This window comes from Seriola lalandi, unplaced genomic scaffold (assembly GCF_002814215.2).
Source record: "Seriola lalandi dorsalis isolate HSWRI2012SDOR001 ecotype SW California unplaced genomic scaffold, Sedor1 jcf7180002054370, whole genome shotgun sequence".
Classification (NCBI taxonomy): domain Eukaryota; kingdom Metazoa; phylum Chordata; class Actinopteri; order Carangiformes; family Carangidae; genus Seriola; species Seriola lalandi.
In genome coordinates this window covers 238157-259148 of record NW_019524923.1, presented here as the reverse complement: position 1 = coordinate 259148, position 20992 = coordinate 238157, and the positions used below count along the sequence as shown (strand labels likewise).

The window sequence follows — 20992 nt, the reverse complement described above, 5'->3', positions numbered from 1 at the left end:
CCCCCATCCCCCAGGCTTCTGAAACCAAACCTATGCCCTCTTAACTCCGGCTACCTCATATTCCCTTCACCTGAACTTTACAGTGCATTTTTACACAGATTGATGACTACAGATTATGTCAACCATCACGTACACTGGAATCTCCTTCCCTTACCATGGGCAGGAGGAACAGTCGCAGCTACCAAAATATGCTGCACTACAGGCACGCAAGTGTTGTTTTAAGAAAGACTTAAAAATGTGAATCCATTCTCAGGTAGTCTTCTTATAATACCCAGTATTCATTGTAAATTCTGCCACGTCAGTGCTGCTGGCACAAAGATAAACAGAGGCAAACAACCAAATTGAAAATTGTCTGAAACTAACAGCATCTATTCAGTAGAAGTAATGTGGGCTTGATTATTGTTTTCATTTTTAGTTTCCAGTCAGCCTGAATATCTAATTCAAAGTAACAGAATCACTTGTTGTGTTTGAGCTGGAAAAACAAGTTTGCAGAATGATGTTGATCATTCTGGAGATGCCTCATCTTCACCTTGGGCTGGAGCCAACCAACAATGAGGAAATACAGGCTGCAGTCGAAGCCAGCTGCTGAGTTTTACATAACACATTGGCCATCAGAGAGGAAACTCTCCACAAACAAAAGCACAGTGGAAAATTTTATGTCCTTTTTTCCCCACATTTCCAGTGAAAACCAGAACAATAGGATTCAGGTTGAAAAGCAGTAAAGTGGCCACTTGACAAAATTATACTGAATGTGTTCAATGGAGGGTGGAGGTCGCTGACCAAAACCACTCACTACAAGCATACAGACAGGTGACGGATTAAAGGAAAACCAATGCTTCCATTACAGGGCATGAGGGATCACTGAATGATTTGAGTATGAAAATTATGTGAATCGTGTGTTGTCACCAGAGGCTGAACACTTTTATACCAACATGTTAGACATTACATTTACTATCGATTAATCTGTCAATAACTTTCCCGGCCAATGATTAATCTAGAAAATGTCAGAAAATAGTGAGAAAATGCCAATCAGAATTTCCAAAAACCAAAAGTGACATCTAACCCTAACCCAAAGATATCCAGTTTAGCATCACATAAGACAAATAAATAACACAAACCCCCACATTGGAAAAGCTAAAACCAGAGATTTTCTAGCATTTGATATTTTTCTGTCAATTGACTAATTGACTCACAGCTCTATAAAACACCAAATGAGGAAGAATGTTGTTTTTCCCTCCAGCAGAGCTCCAGAGACTTGAAGAATATTTGGTGTCCCAACCCTTACTAAAACAGTTTCCATTCATTTATTACCCATCTGCAGCTGCATTAAGACTGCTGGGGGACCTGGGTCTTAAATTGAGGCCATACATGGAGTCACACCATATTGGTTTCACAGGCAGGGGCCCCCATCTTTCTCTCTTCCCTCTCCATGGGGCCCACTAAAACCCAAGGGCCGAGGGCTTGCGCCCTGACAAGCCTGTGCCTTCAGTAAATCCCGAACACATTACCATTACTGATGGAAATTGGAGCCCATAAACATAACAGGTAGTGCATTTTCTTGCCACTGTGCTCTGTGCTGCGGGCTTAAGTGACACACAGCCGTCCCATGGAAACAAGAGACGTCTGTCACTGAACAGTCAATATCACCAGCTCTGTCATTTAGATAAAAGACCCTCTGTCTGAGTGACACCAAATCTGCTGATGAATGGGTTGGTGAATAAAAGGAAATTACATTCATCTGAAAAGTAGTGAGTAGAAACGGGACAGAGAGACAGTCGTACAAAAGAGACACAGATTGGCAGATAAATAGAACAAAAAGGAGGAAAATTAAAGAACAATCAAATTATGAAAACTATGCTAATTAAGGCCAAGCTCTCTACAACAATGGAACAAGGTCAACTCTCTTATTCCTTTTTTATTTTTGTGTGTTTTTAACCAGGCTACTATGGCAACGGAGTGAATGCCATCATAGTGTTTGCTGCCTGTTTCCTGCCAGACAGTGACAGAGAGGACTACCATGAAATAATGGAGAACCTCTTCCTGTGAGTATCACCCTGCAGTGACTAACAAACACTTTTTACTTTTTCAGCATGTTATTCTCTGGCCCACTTTCTAATTTCTGTCAGTTATTGATTCAGTCACTCATCCAATTTTTTAATTAAGAAATGTTACAGTTATTGCTCTTGCAGTTCTGTTATTAATTTGCATTTTAGCCACACTAGATGAAAAGTTAGAAGATCACCAAAGCTATTACAATTTATCCTGCAGGGAACATGAATGCCTGTACAAAATTTCATGGAACTCCATCCTCAATCCAATTTAAAAAAATTTTTTTTTTACTAAAAACCACAAATGTGAACATCATGGTGGTGCCACAGAGAAGTCGCGGGACACCAGAGTCATACAATTCATTCTCAGTGGACAATGAACGTCTGTACAAGTTCATGTAGCAGGAGCTTAAACATTTCAGTGTGAACCAAAGTGAAAGATGGGATATTTGTCCCTAGAGCCACGCTGTTTATAACTACTGAATGGATGAGCACGACATTATCTACAGTCATTCACGGTTCCCAGAGGATGTCATGACTTTGGCGATCTTTGAGTTTTCATGTATCACCATCATAACGTTCATAACCATGATTAGCAAGTGTTTGCACACACACACACTTAACTAAGAAGATTTGTGGTATGGTAACATTGTACCTGCTTAACATCAGTGTGTTAGCATTGTCACTGTGAGCAACGCAGCACGCTGACATTACGTTTACTGCATTTTAATGCACTTTATTCATAGAATGTATTTCACAAATCGAGGATTCAGCCTAATTTTTAAAAACAGACACAGCCCCTTTACACAAAGAAACTCTCTAAATAAAGTGATAATCTAGCTTGTTTGCTGAGACCTCCCATGCTGATGTCTTCACTGTCGTGCTGGCACAGATGCATTTCATGCTTGGACAGTGTGGTTGGGATCCCACAGGCTGTTCTGTGAAAGATATTGAGTAAGCTGGCATTTCCGAGAGTTTTGGATAGAAATGAAAGGAGGTAAACCGTAGTGTCTGCAGTTTCTGATGCCAGATGGCTTGAAGTCTGAATACTTGCAAGGAGGAGAACCTATCCTGGGAGGTGAACAGTATACAGCTTTATGTCAGTGGGAGATAAACACAATAGTCATGAAACAGAGTGGATGTTGGTTTGTAAGCTGGAGAATGACATTGGATCAGGAGGAGGGGGAGAGACAGAGTGATCCTAAACTCACTGAAGTTAGAGGAGTTACTGAGGAAACTCGAAGCACTGTGGTAACTGAGGATATTGTCAAAAATTGACAAAGTTCCCTGCTGATCGAGAAGGAGAGAAAAGGTGGACGGAGGCTGAGAAGAGAAATGAGACACAGATAATGGTTTCTTTTGGCTTGAATCAGAGTATTGGATTTTAAAAAAGGTAGACGTCTGATTGAGTTGCGGAGACTGATGCAGAGAAGGAAAAAAAAAAGATGAAATTCAAAGCAAAACAGCTCATCCATGAAGCAACATTTTTACCAATTTCTCATAGCTGACATCAGAGGAAAGAAATTTTAAAAATGCTGCTAGTTTTTCAAATACTGGGCTAGACTTGTCTCCCATTTCCTCATATTGTTGGCATTCAGAATCAAATTAAATATGGGTCTGCATTTCTTGCCCTTACATTTCACTATTTTGACACACGTAATGTTGAGGACACAGTGACATTGCCTTTTTTCTTTTGGTATCTGGAGTTGCATTGATTTGAATACATGGCAACTGTGAGTGTTTGTCCACTGGGATACGGTGAGAAGTTATAGATTTAAAGTCTTTATTTTGTGGCTCTAATGTATTTGTCATTCGTATTATCTGTTGTAATAGTCTCATTTCCAGAGGTGAACACCATACTCTAAACAACACAAACAGAGAAGTTGTTTTCAATTTTTAGCCATGCTAGTGGTTTGACTCTTGGGATTGAAATATCGATCTGTCTGTCGGTCCACCGCTTTGAACCACTCTTATTTCTTTTGACAGCTAGTGGATGGATTGCAATGAAATTTTCTACAGATATTCATGGTTCCTGGGCGAAGAATCCTGCTGACTTTGGATTGTAATAATGATGATGATTGATGATCCCTTAACCTTTCATCTAGCAGCATTATCAGGACAAAATTCTTATTCGTGCACTACATTATTAGCTAATTAGCTAATATGAGAATCCTGACAGGCTAAACATCAGCATGTTAGCATTTTCATAGTGAGCATGTTAACACGTTCACATTAGCATTTAGATGGAAGCACTAGCACAGTGCTAGCATGGATTTAGACTCATCTTGTTGAATTATGACTCCAAAAAAAAAAAAGGTATGTGAAGAGCACACAGTCCAATGTGAAAGTACAATTTTACACTTTCAGTCTCGCTGTTTTTGTTTTTTTTCCCCCAGGATAGCAGTTATGGTTGCTGACCTTTTAAGTATTTCTCTGTGTGTGTGTTTGTGTGTATCTTCAGGTATGTGATCAGCACACTGGAGCTGATGGTGGCGGAGGACTACATGATCGTGTACCTGAATGGAGCCACGCCTCACAGAAGAATGCCTGGTCTTGGTTGGCTGAAGAAATGCTATCAGATGATCGATAGGAGGTCTGACCCTTTCACTTACACCTGTTATGTGATCATACTATGAAACAACTCTCAAAACATGCAACTCTTCACAAAGTTAAATGAGCTCCAACAGGAACATGAACACACCTAATATGTGCCATATTGTTCTGTCTTCAGGCTCAGGAAGAATTTGAAATCCTTCATTATTCTCCATCCATCATGGTTTATCAGGACCATTCTAGCCATTACCAAGCCCTTCATCAGGTAAAAATGATTTTTGTTATTTTTATTTGCCGTGGAAGGAAAATCCACCACTTTGGTTCAGACTAAAATATCTCAAAAACTATAATATGGATTTCAACAAGGATACATTGTACTGACTTAGGCTATCCTCTGACTTTTCCTCTAGTGCTTTTACTGAAATGTCTGAATGACTAGTGAATAAATTACCATGAAATTTGGTGCAGACATTTTACATTTCCCTCAGGATGAATTGTAGTAACTTTGGTGATCCCTCAACTTTTTATTTAGTGCCATCATCAGGTTTAAAGCAGCTATATGTATTTGCTATTGCTACATAGCCAACATTAGCATTAAACAGCTGTTTACTCACCAGTCCAGAAGAAACAACATTTAGCTATATATTTGCATATAGTACCTTTAGATTGTAACCTACTTTCAAAAGAAAAACAAACTATAATTGTGTTCCTGTCAAGCAGATTGTGTGTGTGCTTATGGGAACACATGCCTGTCATTGCGCTAGTTTTTATGCGTGTGTATGTATGTTGCTCTTGTCACAGCGCCAAGTTCAGCAGTAAGATAAAGTATGTGAACAGTTTGGACGAGCTGCAGGAACTCATCCCCATGGAATACATCCAGATCCCAGAGTGCATCATTAGGTGAGTCCATGCCCATCTCCTCCAGGCCTGAGTTGTCTTTTTAAATGACTTTATATTCATCTTGTCACTTGAACTCTCACCTCTAGACTTGACAGGGATCTGAAGGAAGCAGCAGAGAACTCAAAGTAAGCATCAACTCTCCTGCCTCTCATTACTGCCCTCTGCGGAGGCAGTAGCCCCTGCCTCAGTTTTATCCTTGGCTGGAGCACTCATTTATCAGATGGCACACTTTTAGATCACAGGGACTCTTCTGCTGGATGAGGACCAATTGGATCTGGCTATGGTTGCAATTACAGAAAAAGAGACAGCAAAAAAAAAAGAAAAAAAAAGTTGCTAAAGATGCTAAATGCATCACTTTCATCTCATTTATCAGCACTGTAAAATAAATGAGCCCGTCTTTATTGCAAAGTGATCTATTACACTGATAATAAATGTTGGAACAAAGCTGTGGAATTACACACAAATCTCTTGCTGACTAATGCACTGAATCACAAGCTGCACGTGTCTTCAAATTCACAACATAGAAGTGCATCACAACAATAAATCCCGCTCTAACAACCTCTCCTTTTTTTCTTTTTTTTATTCAAGAGTGAATAGTTTTCTGCAGGGACCGGAGCCAACAACAGCAGGCAGAACAGAGTAAGTCCTCCAAGACGTTTAAGTTCACACATGGAAGAGAAATGGCCTTGTGTCAACAGTCTGTCATCCATACATAAACACACTCGTCTAATGCCTCCGTTTTGTTCTTTTGTCTTCCCAGCAGAGCAGACGTAGCCGGTGCCAGCAGCTCTTAAACCCAAACATCCTAAATGGATGGGTCACCTCAATGTTCAGAAGTCACTGTTGTATTGTATGGCTGTAGCTGGAAAGCAGAGGCAAAGGGTTGTTAAGCTTGTGTGTGTGTGTGTGTGTTTCAGTCAGTGTTTGTCAGTTAGACATTGGAGTTTAATATGAAAACACAACTTACAATAGTTAACACTCAGATCTCAATCTTTATGGCTGCTGTAGCATCTACTGTACCGTACACCTGCAGTCCAGAGAACTATATAGTCAAGTGTGATGCTTGGCAGCACCTACACAGTAGCATCAACGTTCACAGTAGGGTAGGAAATGCAATTACACAGCAGACAGTGCACTGCGCAAATCCATTTGTAGAGTCTGTAGTGTTGTAGTTGTGTGCATGAAAAACAGTGAAGCAATAATATCACCCTTTACTGGTAACACAGTCTCAGTACTTCAGAGAAAGAGCCAACTTGTGCGTCAGCAATCCACAATAAAAGCACAAGGTGAAGCCAAAAAACCTTGTGCCATAAACGATGACCAACTTTTGCATTTCAACAATCCAATCCTCTGTCTTAATACTTGTTCTAAAGCTGAAAAATAGAGATAAAAATAAAGATATTTTAACTTTATAGAGTCAAACTGAAACCAAGGAGGAAGAAGTTAGATTGAGTATCTGTGCAATGTGAGAGCATGTCCTTTTAGCCGTTCTCCAAAGTGTGTGTGTGTGTGCGTGTGTGTGTGTGTGTGTGTGTGTGTGTGTGTGTGTGTGTGTGTGTGTGTGTGTGTGTGTGTGTGTGTGTGTGTATCTGTATCCACACGCATGTGTGTGCGTTTGTGCATCAGTGCATGTCCCCTCATAGATAACTGATGGTCCTCTCATCCATGAGTCTTCTACTATGGTTTATTGAGGATGTGCAAAGAAATTATGGATCACTGTCTAGTAATTCAATAAAAATGGACTCGAGTCTGAACTCTGTTTTCAGTCATTGTTTTCAACTTGAATTGCTCTGCTGCTAAATGAGTCAGTGTCTGCCTTTGATGTCATGAATTACTCTTCTAATGCAATTTTTTTCCCAAGACTTTATTTGAACACATTTTCAAATCAAAATTCAGTGACGGCAAACGCATGAGAATATAGAAAAGCTTAAGAAATACCATGATTAATCAAATTTAAAATGCTAATCCAACAACACAACAATTAATGAAGAGATGAATAATATGACTAATGAAGCTGTCAAAACTAGTAAATGCCCACAATAAATTATGTTATACGTGGGAAGTCATCATACTCCAAACAAAGTCTAGAAAATCAAGCTTAATTATGTTAAAAGTCTTTAAGAATGTTAAACGACATGGATTTTTCTGCAGCTCATTTCATTTTGTGAATGGATAATAAGTTGTAAAATACAACTCATTATAAATAGCTTCTCATGTCTCATTTGGTTCGACTCATATTCAGTGAAGAATAAATGAGTCTGTCCCTCAGGGCAGGAGGAAATAAACACCACAGAGGAAGAGAGAAAAGAGAGAAGAAGTATTTCTTCTTTTGCTTCACCGGAACGTGTAGCTCTCATCATCGTACTCCAGCTCGTCATCGTTGTCCTCTCCTAGCTGTCCGTACCGGAACTTCCTGTACACGGTGCCATCCTGGCCCATGTAAACAATGTCTTCATCTTCATCGTCGTCGTCCTCATCCTCCTTACCCCCTGAGCGACGTTCACCAATGTCAACTAACTGAGCCTCCTGGAAGCGACCGCCGGAGGAGCCGGCGCGGCCGCTGTAAGACGCAGAGGAGGCAGAGCTGTAGCCTCCATGTCTGCTGCCGCCTCCGTATCCCCCGCCAGAGCCCAGCTTCTCATAGCCACGAGGAGTGATGTCCGGGGGTGCACTCTTGGAGCGAGAGTGTCTGATGAGGAAGACGACAGCCACCAGTCCCAGCACCAGCAGGATGCAGGCAATGATGAAGACTGTCAGGTTACCTCTGGCCTCCTCTTCCTCATCATTGGTGAACGCCAAGTTGGTGCTGAGGACGCACTCTCCTGGAAATGCCCCACAGGCACAAAGTTTAGACTAATGTCCTACTTACACATACACTCCTCAGCCAGTCAAAACAACTGAATGATGGAGGGAGCGTCTAAAGTCTGAAAAATAGAGTCAAAAAGTGGGAGGAGATATTTCAGGCGTCCTTGGCTCCGTAAGTTAAAGTCCAATTAATTTTTCTCAGACTGTGTTAAATAAGTCACAGTTGCTGATTCTATGGCTTCAATGGGCAACAAACTCTCCTTTGCAAGATTAACATTTGCATCAGAAAACATGCTTTGTTGGTAAAAAGTCGAAGATACAAATACAAATGTGCACAAAAACTTTGCAGGGAGAAATCAACTGTGGATTCAAAGGTGCATTTCAACACGAAGCGTCCAATCAGAAAGCTTGAGATTCTGTCCCGCTGCTCATGGTGAGTGGAAGATAAAAGATTACACTGTTGAAAAAACAGATTTTATAATCTGTGAAATAATTCAATTCACTTTTAATTCCTGGGTAAATTCAGCAAATTTGATGCAAGTGTGACGACGAAGCATTTTGAATTTGCTACCACTCCAGTTTGTGGCACCTGAGAGTCATGGGTATTGTAGTATTTAGACCCATCTTCCATGCTAACGTGTGATTTCTCTGAAACAACGTACAAATTATTGAAACTGATGGGCATCACATAAACCTACATACATGATTGTTACACTATCCAGGAGAGTCCCGTGTTTCTATGTTAAACATATTATGTATTTTAGATTTATTATTTATTCATTTTATTATATTATAAAATATTTAAATGGGAATATCCTATGGGGAAAAGAGTTACACGAGAGGAAATGTAAGATCCAGAAATCCTGGAGTTACCTATACGAGGAACTAAAAGTCAGGTATCTCAGCCTCCCGTCGTCTGCTGCTTAAAATTTGATAAGTCTTTTTTAATCTGTCTCTCACAAGTTCCCCAAGTTTATGGAATCGTGTGCACCTTTAATAAAAAGGTATTAAATCAATTAAATCATCTAACAAGAAAAAAAGTCACTGGTTTCAGCTTCTCACATGTGAGGTTTTATTCTGTTGCTGTAAGTTGATTATTTTCTTCGGGGGGTTTGAACCATTGGTCAGATAAAAAAAAAAAAAGCAATTTGAAGACGTCACCTTGGGCTGTTGGGAGTCATGATTGGCATTTTGAGCTGTTCCTGACACTGAGACGAAGAAGTGAACCCTTAGTTATTTTTCACTTAACAAGTGACACACAGAGAAGCTGAATCTGCAGATCCTCTCTGTGTGCAAGCAGAGAAGATAACAGGAACCTGAATGTCAGTGTTGACCTGAGAAAGTTTATCAGTTCAAGAAAAAAAAAGATCTGACACTTCAAACCACGTACCTCTCCATTCTGCTCCATTCTCTTGTAATAGCCTACCTCGAGTTTCAGTGCAGTTACAACAGTCCTGCTGCTGCGTTGTAGCCTCTTCCTCTTCCTCATCCTCGTGGCGGCAACAAAGCAAACAGCGCCCTCCAGCTTCTAAGATGGCCTGAGTCGGGCACATGGTGCAGTTGGCTGGACCGGGCCCCCGACACTCCAGACAGGAACTGTCACAGTCTTCACAGGCGTGTCCTGAACCCTGATGAGGGACAGGAGGAAAGACCAACAATGAGAGGCCTACATACCCAAACACAGAGCTACTGATTCTTTGCTTCCAAATATGCAAAACTGCCATTTCTAAAAGGACTGAATTTAAGTTTTGCACTGCCTCTCAGTTTAATCAATCAAGGTTGCCTCACAGCATGATTTATTTTGAAATCATTACACAATAATAATTTTCACTCTACTCTTTGAGATTTCTCCTGGTGAAGTCAGTCTGAATTACATTATATGGCACCTGGGGCCAAAACATTAGTAGTAATTATTTTGGTGAGGAAGGGACAGGATGAGGATTTTATTTTATTTTTATAAAAAAATTAATATTTGTGAAATTAAACTCTAGAAAAGTGTCGTTACCTTCATTACAGGATACTGGCCTATGTCGCACATGGACTCGCACATTCCCTCTGAGAGCAGGTATCCAGTGTAGCATGAGTCACAGCTATGGGAATCTTTTCCTGCGGATACATGACAATTTAAAGTGGAAGTCTGGTGATATATTCTGGATTATTCTTATTGAAAATATCAAAACCAGCAATGAACTGATGCTACTGACAAACACACAAACATTCGTGCAGTCAGTCTCGTATACACTGACCTTCTACTGTAAATACTAAATAGTCCCCAACAAATACTTTACTCCTACTAATAAGCAATTTACCAACATAAATGTAAGGTTCATTTACATTATTCTTTTATGATTGTTTAAATGAATGTTCAGTACACATGAACTTTTACTATAGTCGAAGCACAGCACACAAGCTCTCCTCTACATTTACCTCTGCAGTCCGTGGAGAAAACAGCAGCATCAATATCTCATCCCCTACATGAGATCTGCATGTGTGTGTGTGTGTGTGTGTGTGTGTGTGTGTGTGTGTGTGTGTGTGTGTGTGTGTGTGTGTGTGTTCAGCTGCATGACATCAACTTGCTGCTCTCTGAGTGGCCGCTGGTACCTGAGCATGCTCTGCAGCTGGCGTGGCAGGGCTCGCAGGTCCTGTGCGCAGCGTCGTGATAGTATCCCTGAGGGCACGAAGGCAGGCAACGGCCTTCCTTCCGCATGTAGATGAGACCCGGAGCGCAGCTCAGGCAGCTTTCCTCCCCGGCCCCGATGCACTCACCACAACTGGGGTCACACTTCTCACACATCCTTGAGCCCGTGTTTCCATAGTGACTACCGGAGAGATGGTGAGAAAGTTATGACAGATTAGGTTCAATTAAATGAGATGAGATTAGAGCTTTGTTTGTCCTCAAAGGAAACTACTCTCCATGGCCACTCAGTCACACACACAACCAGAACTACTCAGACATGACATAGACCAAGCCACTATAACAGAGGGGATGCATTCATAACAAAACACTTCAAACCATTAGAGGGAAGTGAGACACGGGTTCTGCATGATAAAGTTAAAGTGCTATTTTCTTTTTTGCTACATGGTGCATTGCTCTCATGCAGGTTTGAAAGTATGAGGGAGGCACGTCACAGGAATAAATAGTCTTTGTGTCCCTTTTGTGTTTTCATGAGTATTTAACTGCACATCAATTTAACAGCACATTAACTTAACTATCTCAATCACCACACCCCAAATAAAATCTAGTCTAATTTGCATTTTACAGGCCACACGAAGGGCTATTTAAATCTCAGGCTAAATTAGCTTGTACCTCCAAACGGCACCTCTGTCCAGCTAGCTAGAGAAAAGCCGTGTCCACAGTGACATTATGTGACTAGGCTGATCTTTTATTAATGACAACACTGTGTGGCTGCACTTAATGTGATGGATGTGCGGCACAGCTGGATGGTGAGCAGGTTAAACTACCCGTGCGTGCAGGTCTCCACACACTCTTTGCCCTCTCGAAATAGTTGGGCTTTGCAGGTGAGACACTCCTGGCTGTGCTTTCCAACGCAGGTATCACAGGAGGGGTGGCAAGGCTCGCATTTCTGCCCCAACTCGTCCACGTAGTAGCCTTCCGGGCATTCATCTGCACAGGTGCCATCTGCACCAACAAACACAAATGATCATGCGAGCTACACAAACAAGTCGCAGATGCCGGAAGAGCTTTCCAGGACATGCAGACCTGAGAGAATACACCAGCCGTACAAAGACCAAACTCGACTCACTGAGCAGGAGATGTCTCTGGTTGCAGCTCAGGCACTGGCTTTTTCTGGGACCTGAGCACCTGTGGCAGTATTTGTGACATGGATGGCATTCCCCGTCTTGGTCTGCGTACTGGCGAGGCGAGCACTTGTTGGCTGATGGCACACAATGGCCGTGGCCCTCCAGCCTCTGACCCTCTCTGCAGCTGGTGCAGGAGCCATCGTGGGGCCCGGAGCAGGTGAGACAAGATACGTCACAGTCTGGAAATACAAGTTAAGAAGTGACTGAATCAAAGGATGTTGTCTGTCACAACTGCAGTGAAGCATATGAAAGAGAATCAATCCGATTCCCCTTGATATCTATCCATTATTTAATATGGTAATAATTCCTGATAATAAACCATTACCATAATTAATTTCCATCTTTTTCTATAGTTATACACCTTACCTTATAGTTTTCACCTATTGGGTTCTCAGAAAACATTTTATGCATTCCATGTTCACCTCAGATGAAAATAAACATTTTAAAAAAAGGAAAAAAAATAAATAAATAAAAAAATCACCCACTGTCCGTTTTTCAGTACTTCCTTTCAAATGTCTTGCTGCTGGCAGCTACTGTAAGTAGCAACAAAAGTGGGCATCGCCTACAACGTTTTCCTGGGAGAAACACGCCATCCTCTGTGTTTCTGAATAACACAAACCAGAGCGGTGTGTCTTTCTCTAGGGAACTGTCTTTGGCATCGCTGTTCTGTTTTCAAGGTTTGACAGCTGCCTGTTAACTGTCTGAAAAGCATTGCTATTTTTGTCTGAGCCTAAGTCAGGAAACGCACTCAGGCATAGTAGAGAATATACAGTACAGAGGATATAAAAAGTTTGACATACTCCTGTTAAAATGTCGGGTTTTTGTAATGTAAAAAAAAATACTTTAACGTGTGCAAAACACTTACAATAACCTGGTTGTATGAAATGCATGAAGGACGCTTTACAGGACAGAAAATGTTGCATCAGTCAGAAGACAGCAAAGTGAAATGGAGCATCTCTGAGCTTGTCAAACCTAAAAGCAAATGAGTTCTCAATGTATAATAGAAAATAAGTCAAATAAAATTCACAAAATAAATGTGTTTCAAGGTTCGCTCGAACCAAAACTTTCAATCGGGTACAGAAACTTTCTGTTGTACCTTCACATTCTCCTGTTGTGGCGTCCCTGTAGGTGTGGGAGGAGCAGGCTGCCAGACAGGCACCGTTGTGCAGGGTGGCCTCAGGGTGCATACAGGTATCGCAGTCATTGTTGTTTGGCCCGTCGCACAAAGCGCAGTCAGGGTGGCAATGCAAACACTCCCCTCGCTCTTTGTCCTCAAATAACCTCTCGGGACAGTCTAGCACACACAGGCCCTCGTGGAGAAAGTGATACTCCTCACAGTCTGCAAAGGACAGCTTTCAGTGCTGAGTGGGAGAACAATTTAGCACAACTCTATACTAAGTATCCTAAAGTCTTGGAGAGGAATGCAAGAGAAAGAAAAAAAAAAAAAGGCCCTCGCTCTGTGAGGGATGGATTTCACTAGAGTCTGTTCACAGTAGTTGGAATAAAAACAACGTGACAAAAACAAACAACAATAAGCTGAAACTCGCTATAAAGCTCCTTAAAGCTGAGAGGAGCTGCAGATTCAGGTGATAATTCTCTGCAGGTTGATCATTACAAGCAACACCTTTCAAACTCTATTTGATACACTGTGATGAGAAAAATATTGATTATAGGCACCTTAAGAGATTCTCAGTTATTACAATTATTACACCTCATCCTGTTGGGAACGTGAACATCTGAACCAAACTTTACGGCAATATTTCATTAAAAACACCAAATATCAGCCTCATTGTGGTGCTAAAGGGAAAGTCAGGCACTCTGGTTGGGATTACCAAAGTTTTAGAAACAGTACGGAATTGCAATCTATCCAACACACAGATTTCAGTTCAGATCAAAGTGCTGGAGCGACCAACTGAATAACACGTTCAATCTCTACAACCATGTTGCTAGTGTGGCTAAACCACCCAAACTTGCTAGTCATAACAGTGCTGTCTGAATAGGGCCATAGAAAGGTAAAAGCACAGTGTGGATTAGACTGAACAAGCTCTTACAGATGAGTCATGGTTTGCATTGTGTGTCTGTACCTGTGCACTCCCCAAGTGGGCTGCACTCCTGACACGCCGAGGGGCAGCGTTGGCACTCCCCGTCCCGGACAGTGTGCGCTGGAGGACACTCCTCCACACACTGGTGCTTGTGTAGGACGAGAGCTTCTTCACAGCTGAGACAGTGAGTGGCGTTTCTCCCACAGGACGCACAGCCTGCCGCACAGCTGCGACACACCTGGCCTGCAGGATAACCCCTGACGAAGAACAGACATCAGTTGAACCCCACCGTGTAATGTACATGAATTAAATGTATCACTAGGAAGATGCATGAATTTCAAATTCCCACTTTAGACCATGGCATGTGAAATTATAAATAATTGGTGATGTATTAAGCCTCTTATTTAATTTATTAGTTTTCAGTGTTATACACGTCAAGTTGTACTTCTTGTCAATGTTTTTTATTTTGCAACGTGAAAAAAAGAATTTAATAGGCCGTCATAAATGCTGCTATTGGGGTAAACAAGAGGACTGACATTTTGCTCTGCTCTGCTCCACTCTACAGAGGACAACCAATAATTTATCCAGACAATTGTGCAGTACTTAAGCATTGCTAAAAAGCTGCTTGGTTGTTGGCAGTAAAAATACAATAAAAATAAAACCCTCACACCCAAAAAAGTTCAAATGGTCATGTCAGCGCTAATGGAGCCCCTCGAGGACCTCTTCAGCAAGGACGAGATTTTCTTTCTGTCTCAAGGATTTCACAATTTAATGGCATTAACATCGAGCAGGACACGTCAAACTCAAGGCCAGCAAATGCGTCTTCTGCCATTGCACTTTTGGCTCTTCAGAAGACGTTTCTCAAACATCTGGCCTGGTGCTTAAAAGATGTGATTTCAACATGAATTGCCAGCAGGGTTTAATTCCCACAGTATTTACTAACTGAGAATAATCCATTTCGAGTGTCTCAGTGTGTGAACAGCATATAAATACAGTTAAAGACAAGCCAAAAAAAACAAGCAGTGATGGGATGGACTCCTGACCTGACACACTGTTGGACACACTGTCCATCCTGTAGGAATAACTGAGCTTTGCGAGTGCTCTGGCAGCGGGTGCAGTGTTGACCATCCGTACACTGCAAACAGCCTGGAGGGCAGGCCTCACACACGCCGCTTAGCCGACTGGCAAAGAAACCCCCCGGACACTTTGACACACATGTTTGCTGTGTGGTCAGAAACTGCCCTGGAGGAGGAAGAAGGAGTAAACATCATCACTGTTGAAAAAAAAAAAAAAAAAAAAAAAAAAAAAAAGAGCTGGATATCTTTTTGGTGTGACCATGAAAATATGAAACTGCTGCTGCAGGTCTGAAAGCGCACAAACCACCACCTGACCTTTTGCACATTTTGTACACTGGTTCTTCTCCTCTCCAGAGCAGGACTCGCAGGATGGGTGGCAGTCCTCGCACTCGCCATCATCTGGAGGGAAAACAGTCACCGTGGCACAACACGCGACAAAGAGAGAAATCACGCTTTGATCCTAGATCGTGTGTATCAGACATGACAAGGATGAGGAGTACAGAGACCTAGTGGGGAACTTCATTGGATGGTGCAACAGCAACCAACTTCAGCTTAACATAAGGAAACCAAGGAGCTGGTGGCCTGTCACTGCTGAAGGCACTCTTAAACTCAATAATCTGTACCAGGATGTAGTGGCCAGTGTTATCTGCTGTGCTGTGCTGTGCTGGCACTGGGACTTGTGGTGCCAACAAACTGGGCAAGCTGGTGAAGCAGGCCAGCTCTGTGACAGATGAGACCACAGACAACCCCCCCCCCCCCCCCCCCCCCCCTTCATCCTCTGTGTGCCGAGCTGAGGGGGCTCAGGAGCACGTTCAGCCACGTGCCTCAAAGTGCTCAGGGGCCCTTTCCTGCCATCAGACTCCACAATGCCACAGCACCTCCCTACCTCCACTGCCATTCACCGCTCACAGTAGTCTAATTTATATTATCTATAGTTGGACCTTTTAGGAAATACATTTATTTGCTTTTTGCAGAGACCTAGATGAGAGGACTAATACCGCACATATCAGTGCACTAAACCTAAACACCTCTAAAGCTCAGTAATTTACATGATGTATTATATAATCTTCAATTCGTACAAGAACTGAAATGCAAAAATGACAAGCTGTGGTTTTATGAGAGGTCATGTGCACTGACCATGCCGTGGTTGGGTGCAGTGACTTCCAAGCATCGTGTCTCCACCATTTCTTTTTTTCCAAATTATTTTTATGTCTTGCCATAAAATCGCAATTTGTTTTTATATTTCTGCTTTTGTATAGATTATTAAATGAAATATAAAGTGTTAATTAGTGATGGTTAGAGTTGCTGGTAGACTAGCTAGAAAAAAACATCTAACATTTATATTTTCTATCTTCAGGATCTAAAGAATAAACTGGGAATTACAGAAAAGTCCAAATACATCCTGCAACATTGTGCTGTTCCAGAGTTTGTGCAAAGGTGCGAGGCTTTAATCTAAGGTTTTGTTGCTGAGATTCAAAGTTTAATAATAACTTTACTTCTGCATGTTCATTTTCAACCTTTGAGTTAACCTATGTACTTTCCTCAGTTATTTTAGTTCCTATAATTAAGATGTCTTGCCTCCCACTAATTACTATATGTTGTTTTAAGGTCTGTCCAACTTACTCTTTGGGGGGAACTAAATGTTCAGCACATACAATCAATTATTTAAATCTGTTTTCAGTACTTAAGTTGGTAAAGGGTTCAGGGACGGTGGCACACAGACCAATTACCCTCCAAGATTTCTTTTCTGCCCCTGTGAAAGTGCCCAAATCCCTGATTCATTATGAGCAGACAGTTGGATTAGTGGAATATGTAAGTATTAATCTCACCGGTGCGAAAGGTCTTAATGGGACAGACCTCATGGTCAGACACACACTCTCCATCTTCCAGCGTCGCCCCCTCCTCACACGACAAACAGTCATCGTCCTCCAGGCCGCTACACGTCACACAGTCTGAGTGACATTCCTCACATTCGTTGGTGTCTTCGTCGCCATAGAAACCATCGGGACACACTGAAACACACCTCCCCTCTGGGAGTAACAGGAGACGGTGCTGTTTTTTGAGATCAACATTGTACATAACCCACTTAGCGGGGCGCGTTCACAATCTTAGGTGCTTGTACTTCACTTAAGGGAGATCTCCAGTGATTTTCCACATCAGAGTCTACTTACAGGTCTTGAGGAATACTAATGCGGATGTGAAAAAAAGTTGTATAAAGCCTTTTGCGGCTCCAGATGGAGCTGCGTGAAGTCTGATTAATCAGGTGGGTCTGAGGACTACAAATCTGCAGTTCTGAAAAATCTGGGAGGTGTAGAGTGAGAAAGAAGTGAGCTTATCAGACCTCTGTAGCCCGCTCCTCATCTCTGCCTGACTGTCAGTCTGACTATTATATTGTTATAGCAGTGCATTGCTAAAATCAGTATAAATGGAATACTCTTCAGTATTTTCATTTTATGCTACAGGACTTTATACTTGTATTATATTGGATTTGACAGCTATAGTCAAGGCTAGATTACTAACCAGGCATCTGCACCAAAGGCATCACATGTCACGAGTTCTTTTTGGTAATTTGATTAATTGTAAATTTATTTCTTGACATGCCACACTAAGGCATTTACAGCAGCTTCAGCATCATACCTGAGGCCTTGTCTTATGCAGCAGCCCTGTGTCAAAATGCAGTTTTAATATATGAGTATTAATATCTGTTTATGCTCTTAAATATTAATTAAACTTAATTTATGTATAACTGAAACATCTCAAACAAACCCAGGGGAACGGATTTGGGACCCACAGCTCAATTTTAATTTGGGTTAATTTGGTCCTGGCTACAGTTACTAATCACTTTGGAAGATTAATATGTGAAATACAAAATGTGTGATCATGACTCCACATTAAGTAGTAGTTCAAATCAGCTGGACCACAAAGAGATCAAAACAATAATATAATATACATAATGGTATAACAGGATGATAAACAGGAGCCTTTGTCCACATTGACTTTACATAAATTATTATACATTACATTTATCTGACAGCTGTAGTTACCTGTTACTTTACAGATGAAGCTTTGACATAGAATGACAATGTCAACGAACATCTGATAAAACATGAAACTATCCCAATGTATATAAAGCAGTTAAAAGTAGCTCCACTTGAATCAAGTACAACAGTAAAATGCTACCTACACATTAATGCATCACTAACATAATCCAAAATATAATATACAGCATAATAACCTAACACTCACAGGAGTCACTGTCTTAATTATGAGTACTTTAACTGTTGAAACCTTAAGTACTTTTTGCTAATAATACTTACATATTTAGTGACTTTCCAGTACTGGGTTTTTTTTTTAAATAAATGGTACTTTTACTTAAGTATAGAACCTAAATCCTTCTTCCACCACTGTAAATAATACTTCCTGACTTCATGTCCTGACCCAGTGGGTCAGTTTTACCTGATAAGAAGAGGTCGGTCTCACACCAGTAGCACTCATGTTCATCACAGCTCACACAGTTGTCATCACACGGGACGCAGGTCATCTCCTCCTCCACGCTGTACGTCTTAGCTGGGCAGTTTTTGTAGCAGCCATCCTGAAAACTGATAACGAAACCAGCAGTTGATACCTTTGCTTTAACCACACACACACACACACACACACACACACACACACACACACACACACACACACACACACACACACACAAAATCCACTCTACTTCCACAGCAAACAGGGCCTTTTTATTCTAGTACAGCAGTGAAGTGAAAGGCAGAGCGAGTGCACAGAGGCCAGATCACACATGGCACACAGCCTTACTTGTAAAAGCCCTCAGTGCAGGACAGACAATGCCTGGGGTTATCTGTTAAAAGCAGACAAAAAAAACCACAGCTCTCCTTTTAAAATAGGAAGTTCTATCAGGAAAAAAAAACCCTTGAACATGGCTGGCAACACACTGGGAGGAAAGTTCAGTTTATTGTGGGCAATGTTAATTTTGGGGAAAAATATATCATGGCTGCTGAGCCCTGACTTACACAAGACACACTTGCTGCAGCCCTCCTCACAGGCCATGCAGTCGTCGTAATCTGGATCCTCCACCTCCCCTGAGAAAAAAGGAAAACATTGGGTGGAGGAAAGAAACAGTGCAACAAACAATCAGAGAAAGAAAAAGAGGTGGAGAGCACGGAGGGTGAACCGGTGTGAGACAATGCTTTTCAAGGTCGTCTTTGACACTGTGTCTCAGTGTAACACATAAGATGTTTACCTTCTCCACACTCCAGCTTCGCACATGCTCCATCAGAGACGTAGTAGGAGGAGTTACACTTAAGGCAGTGGGTGGGGCTCGTGCAGAGCCGGCAGTGGTCGGAGCATGGCTCGCAGCTCCTCTCCTTGGTGTGGTAGAAGGCCTCGGGACAGGCATCCAGACACTGGCCTTTATACAGGTAACGCTCCAATCCAAACTTATCTGGAGGGAAAACAGCAAATGATGGCATGAAGAAGTGTGATGTTGAACCTTGGCTTTTACAACTTCCTGGTTGTGATTGTGTTTGCTTTTCCTTACCTATTTCCATTCTATAAATGATCATTTATACTATATAAATAAACCCACATAAAATTATCACCTGAGTCTGCAGCCTCTTGGCTCTAATGAGCATTTCAGCATTTTCAGGTCATTGTTTAGATTTTACACCCTGCGACCTCATGAGCATTGTTTTTAAGATGCAGCAGACAGCTGTTTTCAGTGAAAGGAAAGTTGTATAAAAAAAAATAAAAAAACCAAGGGTACGCTACCTGCTCAGCACCAACCAGCAAACAGACACAGCTAATAACTGACAAACATACAGTAGTGGAGCATTTAGCAGCTAAAGAGTCAGATATTTCCCTCCGGAGTTGGTGGGGATCAAAGCTGAGCTATAAAGGAGAGTGAATATGGGACTTTGTCTGTACAGTAGGTGTGTTAATGTTTTTGTGAAAAAAAGTTATTATTCCCTTTTACAGTAGTAACTGATAAACATAATCATCAATATGTAGAATTATAGTCAAGAGATTATGAAAAACACTTGTACTAAAGTTCACTGTTGCTTTAAAGACAAAAATGTACAGTCTCCGTTCTTTAACTAAACATGCTTCTAAATTACTTCCACTGCTTTTATTCTATTCATGATTTTCTAGGTCACTCACTCACTCACACACACACACACACACACAAGAATACACACGAATACACACGAATACACACACAAAGTTTAGCCCTCACCAGTGTCACAGCTGTTACAGTTACCAGGCCCTGCATCCACACAGGTGGCACAAGTGTGGTCGCACAGGTGACACTGGCCACCTGACTGGTACTTGCCCTTGGCGCACTCCACCACGCAGCGGCCCTCATCCAGAGCTCTGCAGCCAACAACAACAACAACAACAAAAAAAACAAATATGTACCACAGGAAAATACCACAAAACTGTTAACACAGGTAGAAGAGGAGGAGGAAGAGGAGGAGTGGTGATGTTGGTTAAATTGGGAGGCAATGTGGGAGATTTTAGATGCTGATGATTATTTGAAATTCACATTATATCAAATATATATCAGCAACCCTAATCTAACCCTGTATACCGTAAATAAAATTTCTTCTGATGAATTATGTAGAAAGCAGCAGACCATTATTCTTTATTCATACTCAATCTTAAGTGGTTGACTTTTCCCCCCCCCTATTTTTACATAAATAATTGAAGGGAGGGGTCAGACTTCTTT

At 41.5% G+C, this 20992-nt stretch overlaps 2 protein-coding genes across 4 annotated transcripts in view; one reads left to right on the top strand and one right to left on the bottom strand.

The window, feature by feature from the left end:
* Positions 1-7255, top strand: part of prune2 (prune homolog 2 with BCH domain) — an 11815-nt gene extending 4560 nt beyond the window's left edge. For 2 of the 3 annotated variants that reach the window (XM_023408705.2, XM_023408704.2), the window contains exons 5-11: positions 1940-2042; positions 4510-4641; positions 4780-4866; positions 5403-5501; positions 5588-5626; positions 6090-6140; positions 6262-7255. In XM_023408705.2, coding sequence (XP_023264473.1) covers positions 1940-2042; positions 4510-4641; positions 4780-4866; positions 5403-5501; positions 5588-5626; positions 6090-6140; positions 6262-6295 — 545 coding nt within the window. In that variant the 3' untranslated portion in view covers positions 6296-7255. The remainder of the gene's footprint in view (positions 1-1939; positions 2043-4509; positions 4642-4779; positions 4867-5402; positions 5502-5587; positions 5627-6089; positions 6141-6261) is intronic. The other variant, XM_023408707.2, reaches the window with a different exon arrangement.
* A 106-nt stretch (positions 7256-7361) lies between these two features.
* pcsk5a (proprotein convertase subtilisin/kexin type 5a) overlaps positions 7362-20992 on the bottom strand; it is a 28799-nt gene continuing 15168 nt past the window's right edge. Inside the window, exons 22-37 of the mRNA XM_023408621.2 lie at positions 20501-20637; positions 19508-19708; positions 19278-19346; positions 19063-19105; positions 18703-18845; positions 17076-17276; positions 15562-15645; positions 15214-15412; positions 14213-14427; positions 13225-13467; positions 12071-12307; positions 11769-11946; positions 10908-11125; positions 10312-10412; positions 9733-9934; positions 7362-8323 (exon numbers count right to left, since the gene is read on the bottom strand). Of these exons, the coding sequence (XP_023264389.1) occupies positions 7836-8323; positions 9733-9934; positions 10312-10412; positions 10908-11125; positions 11769-11946; positions 12071-12307; positions 13225-13467; positions 14213-14427; positions 15214-15412; positions 15562-15645; positions 17076-17276; positions 18703-18845; positions 19063-19105; positions 19278-19346; positions 19508-19708; positions 20501-20637 (2959 nt within the window). The 3' untranslated portion in view covers positions 7362-7835. The remainder of the gene's footprint in view (positions 8324-9732; positions 9935-10311; positions 10413-10907; positions 11126-11768; positions 11947-12070; positions 12308-13224; positions 13468-14212; positions 14428-15213; positions 15413-15561; positions 15646-17075; positions 17277-18702; positions 18846-19062; positions 19106-19277; positions 19347-19507; positions 19709-20500; positions 20638-20992) is intronic.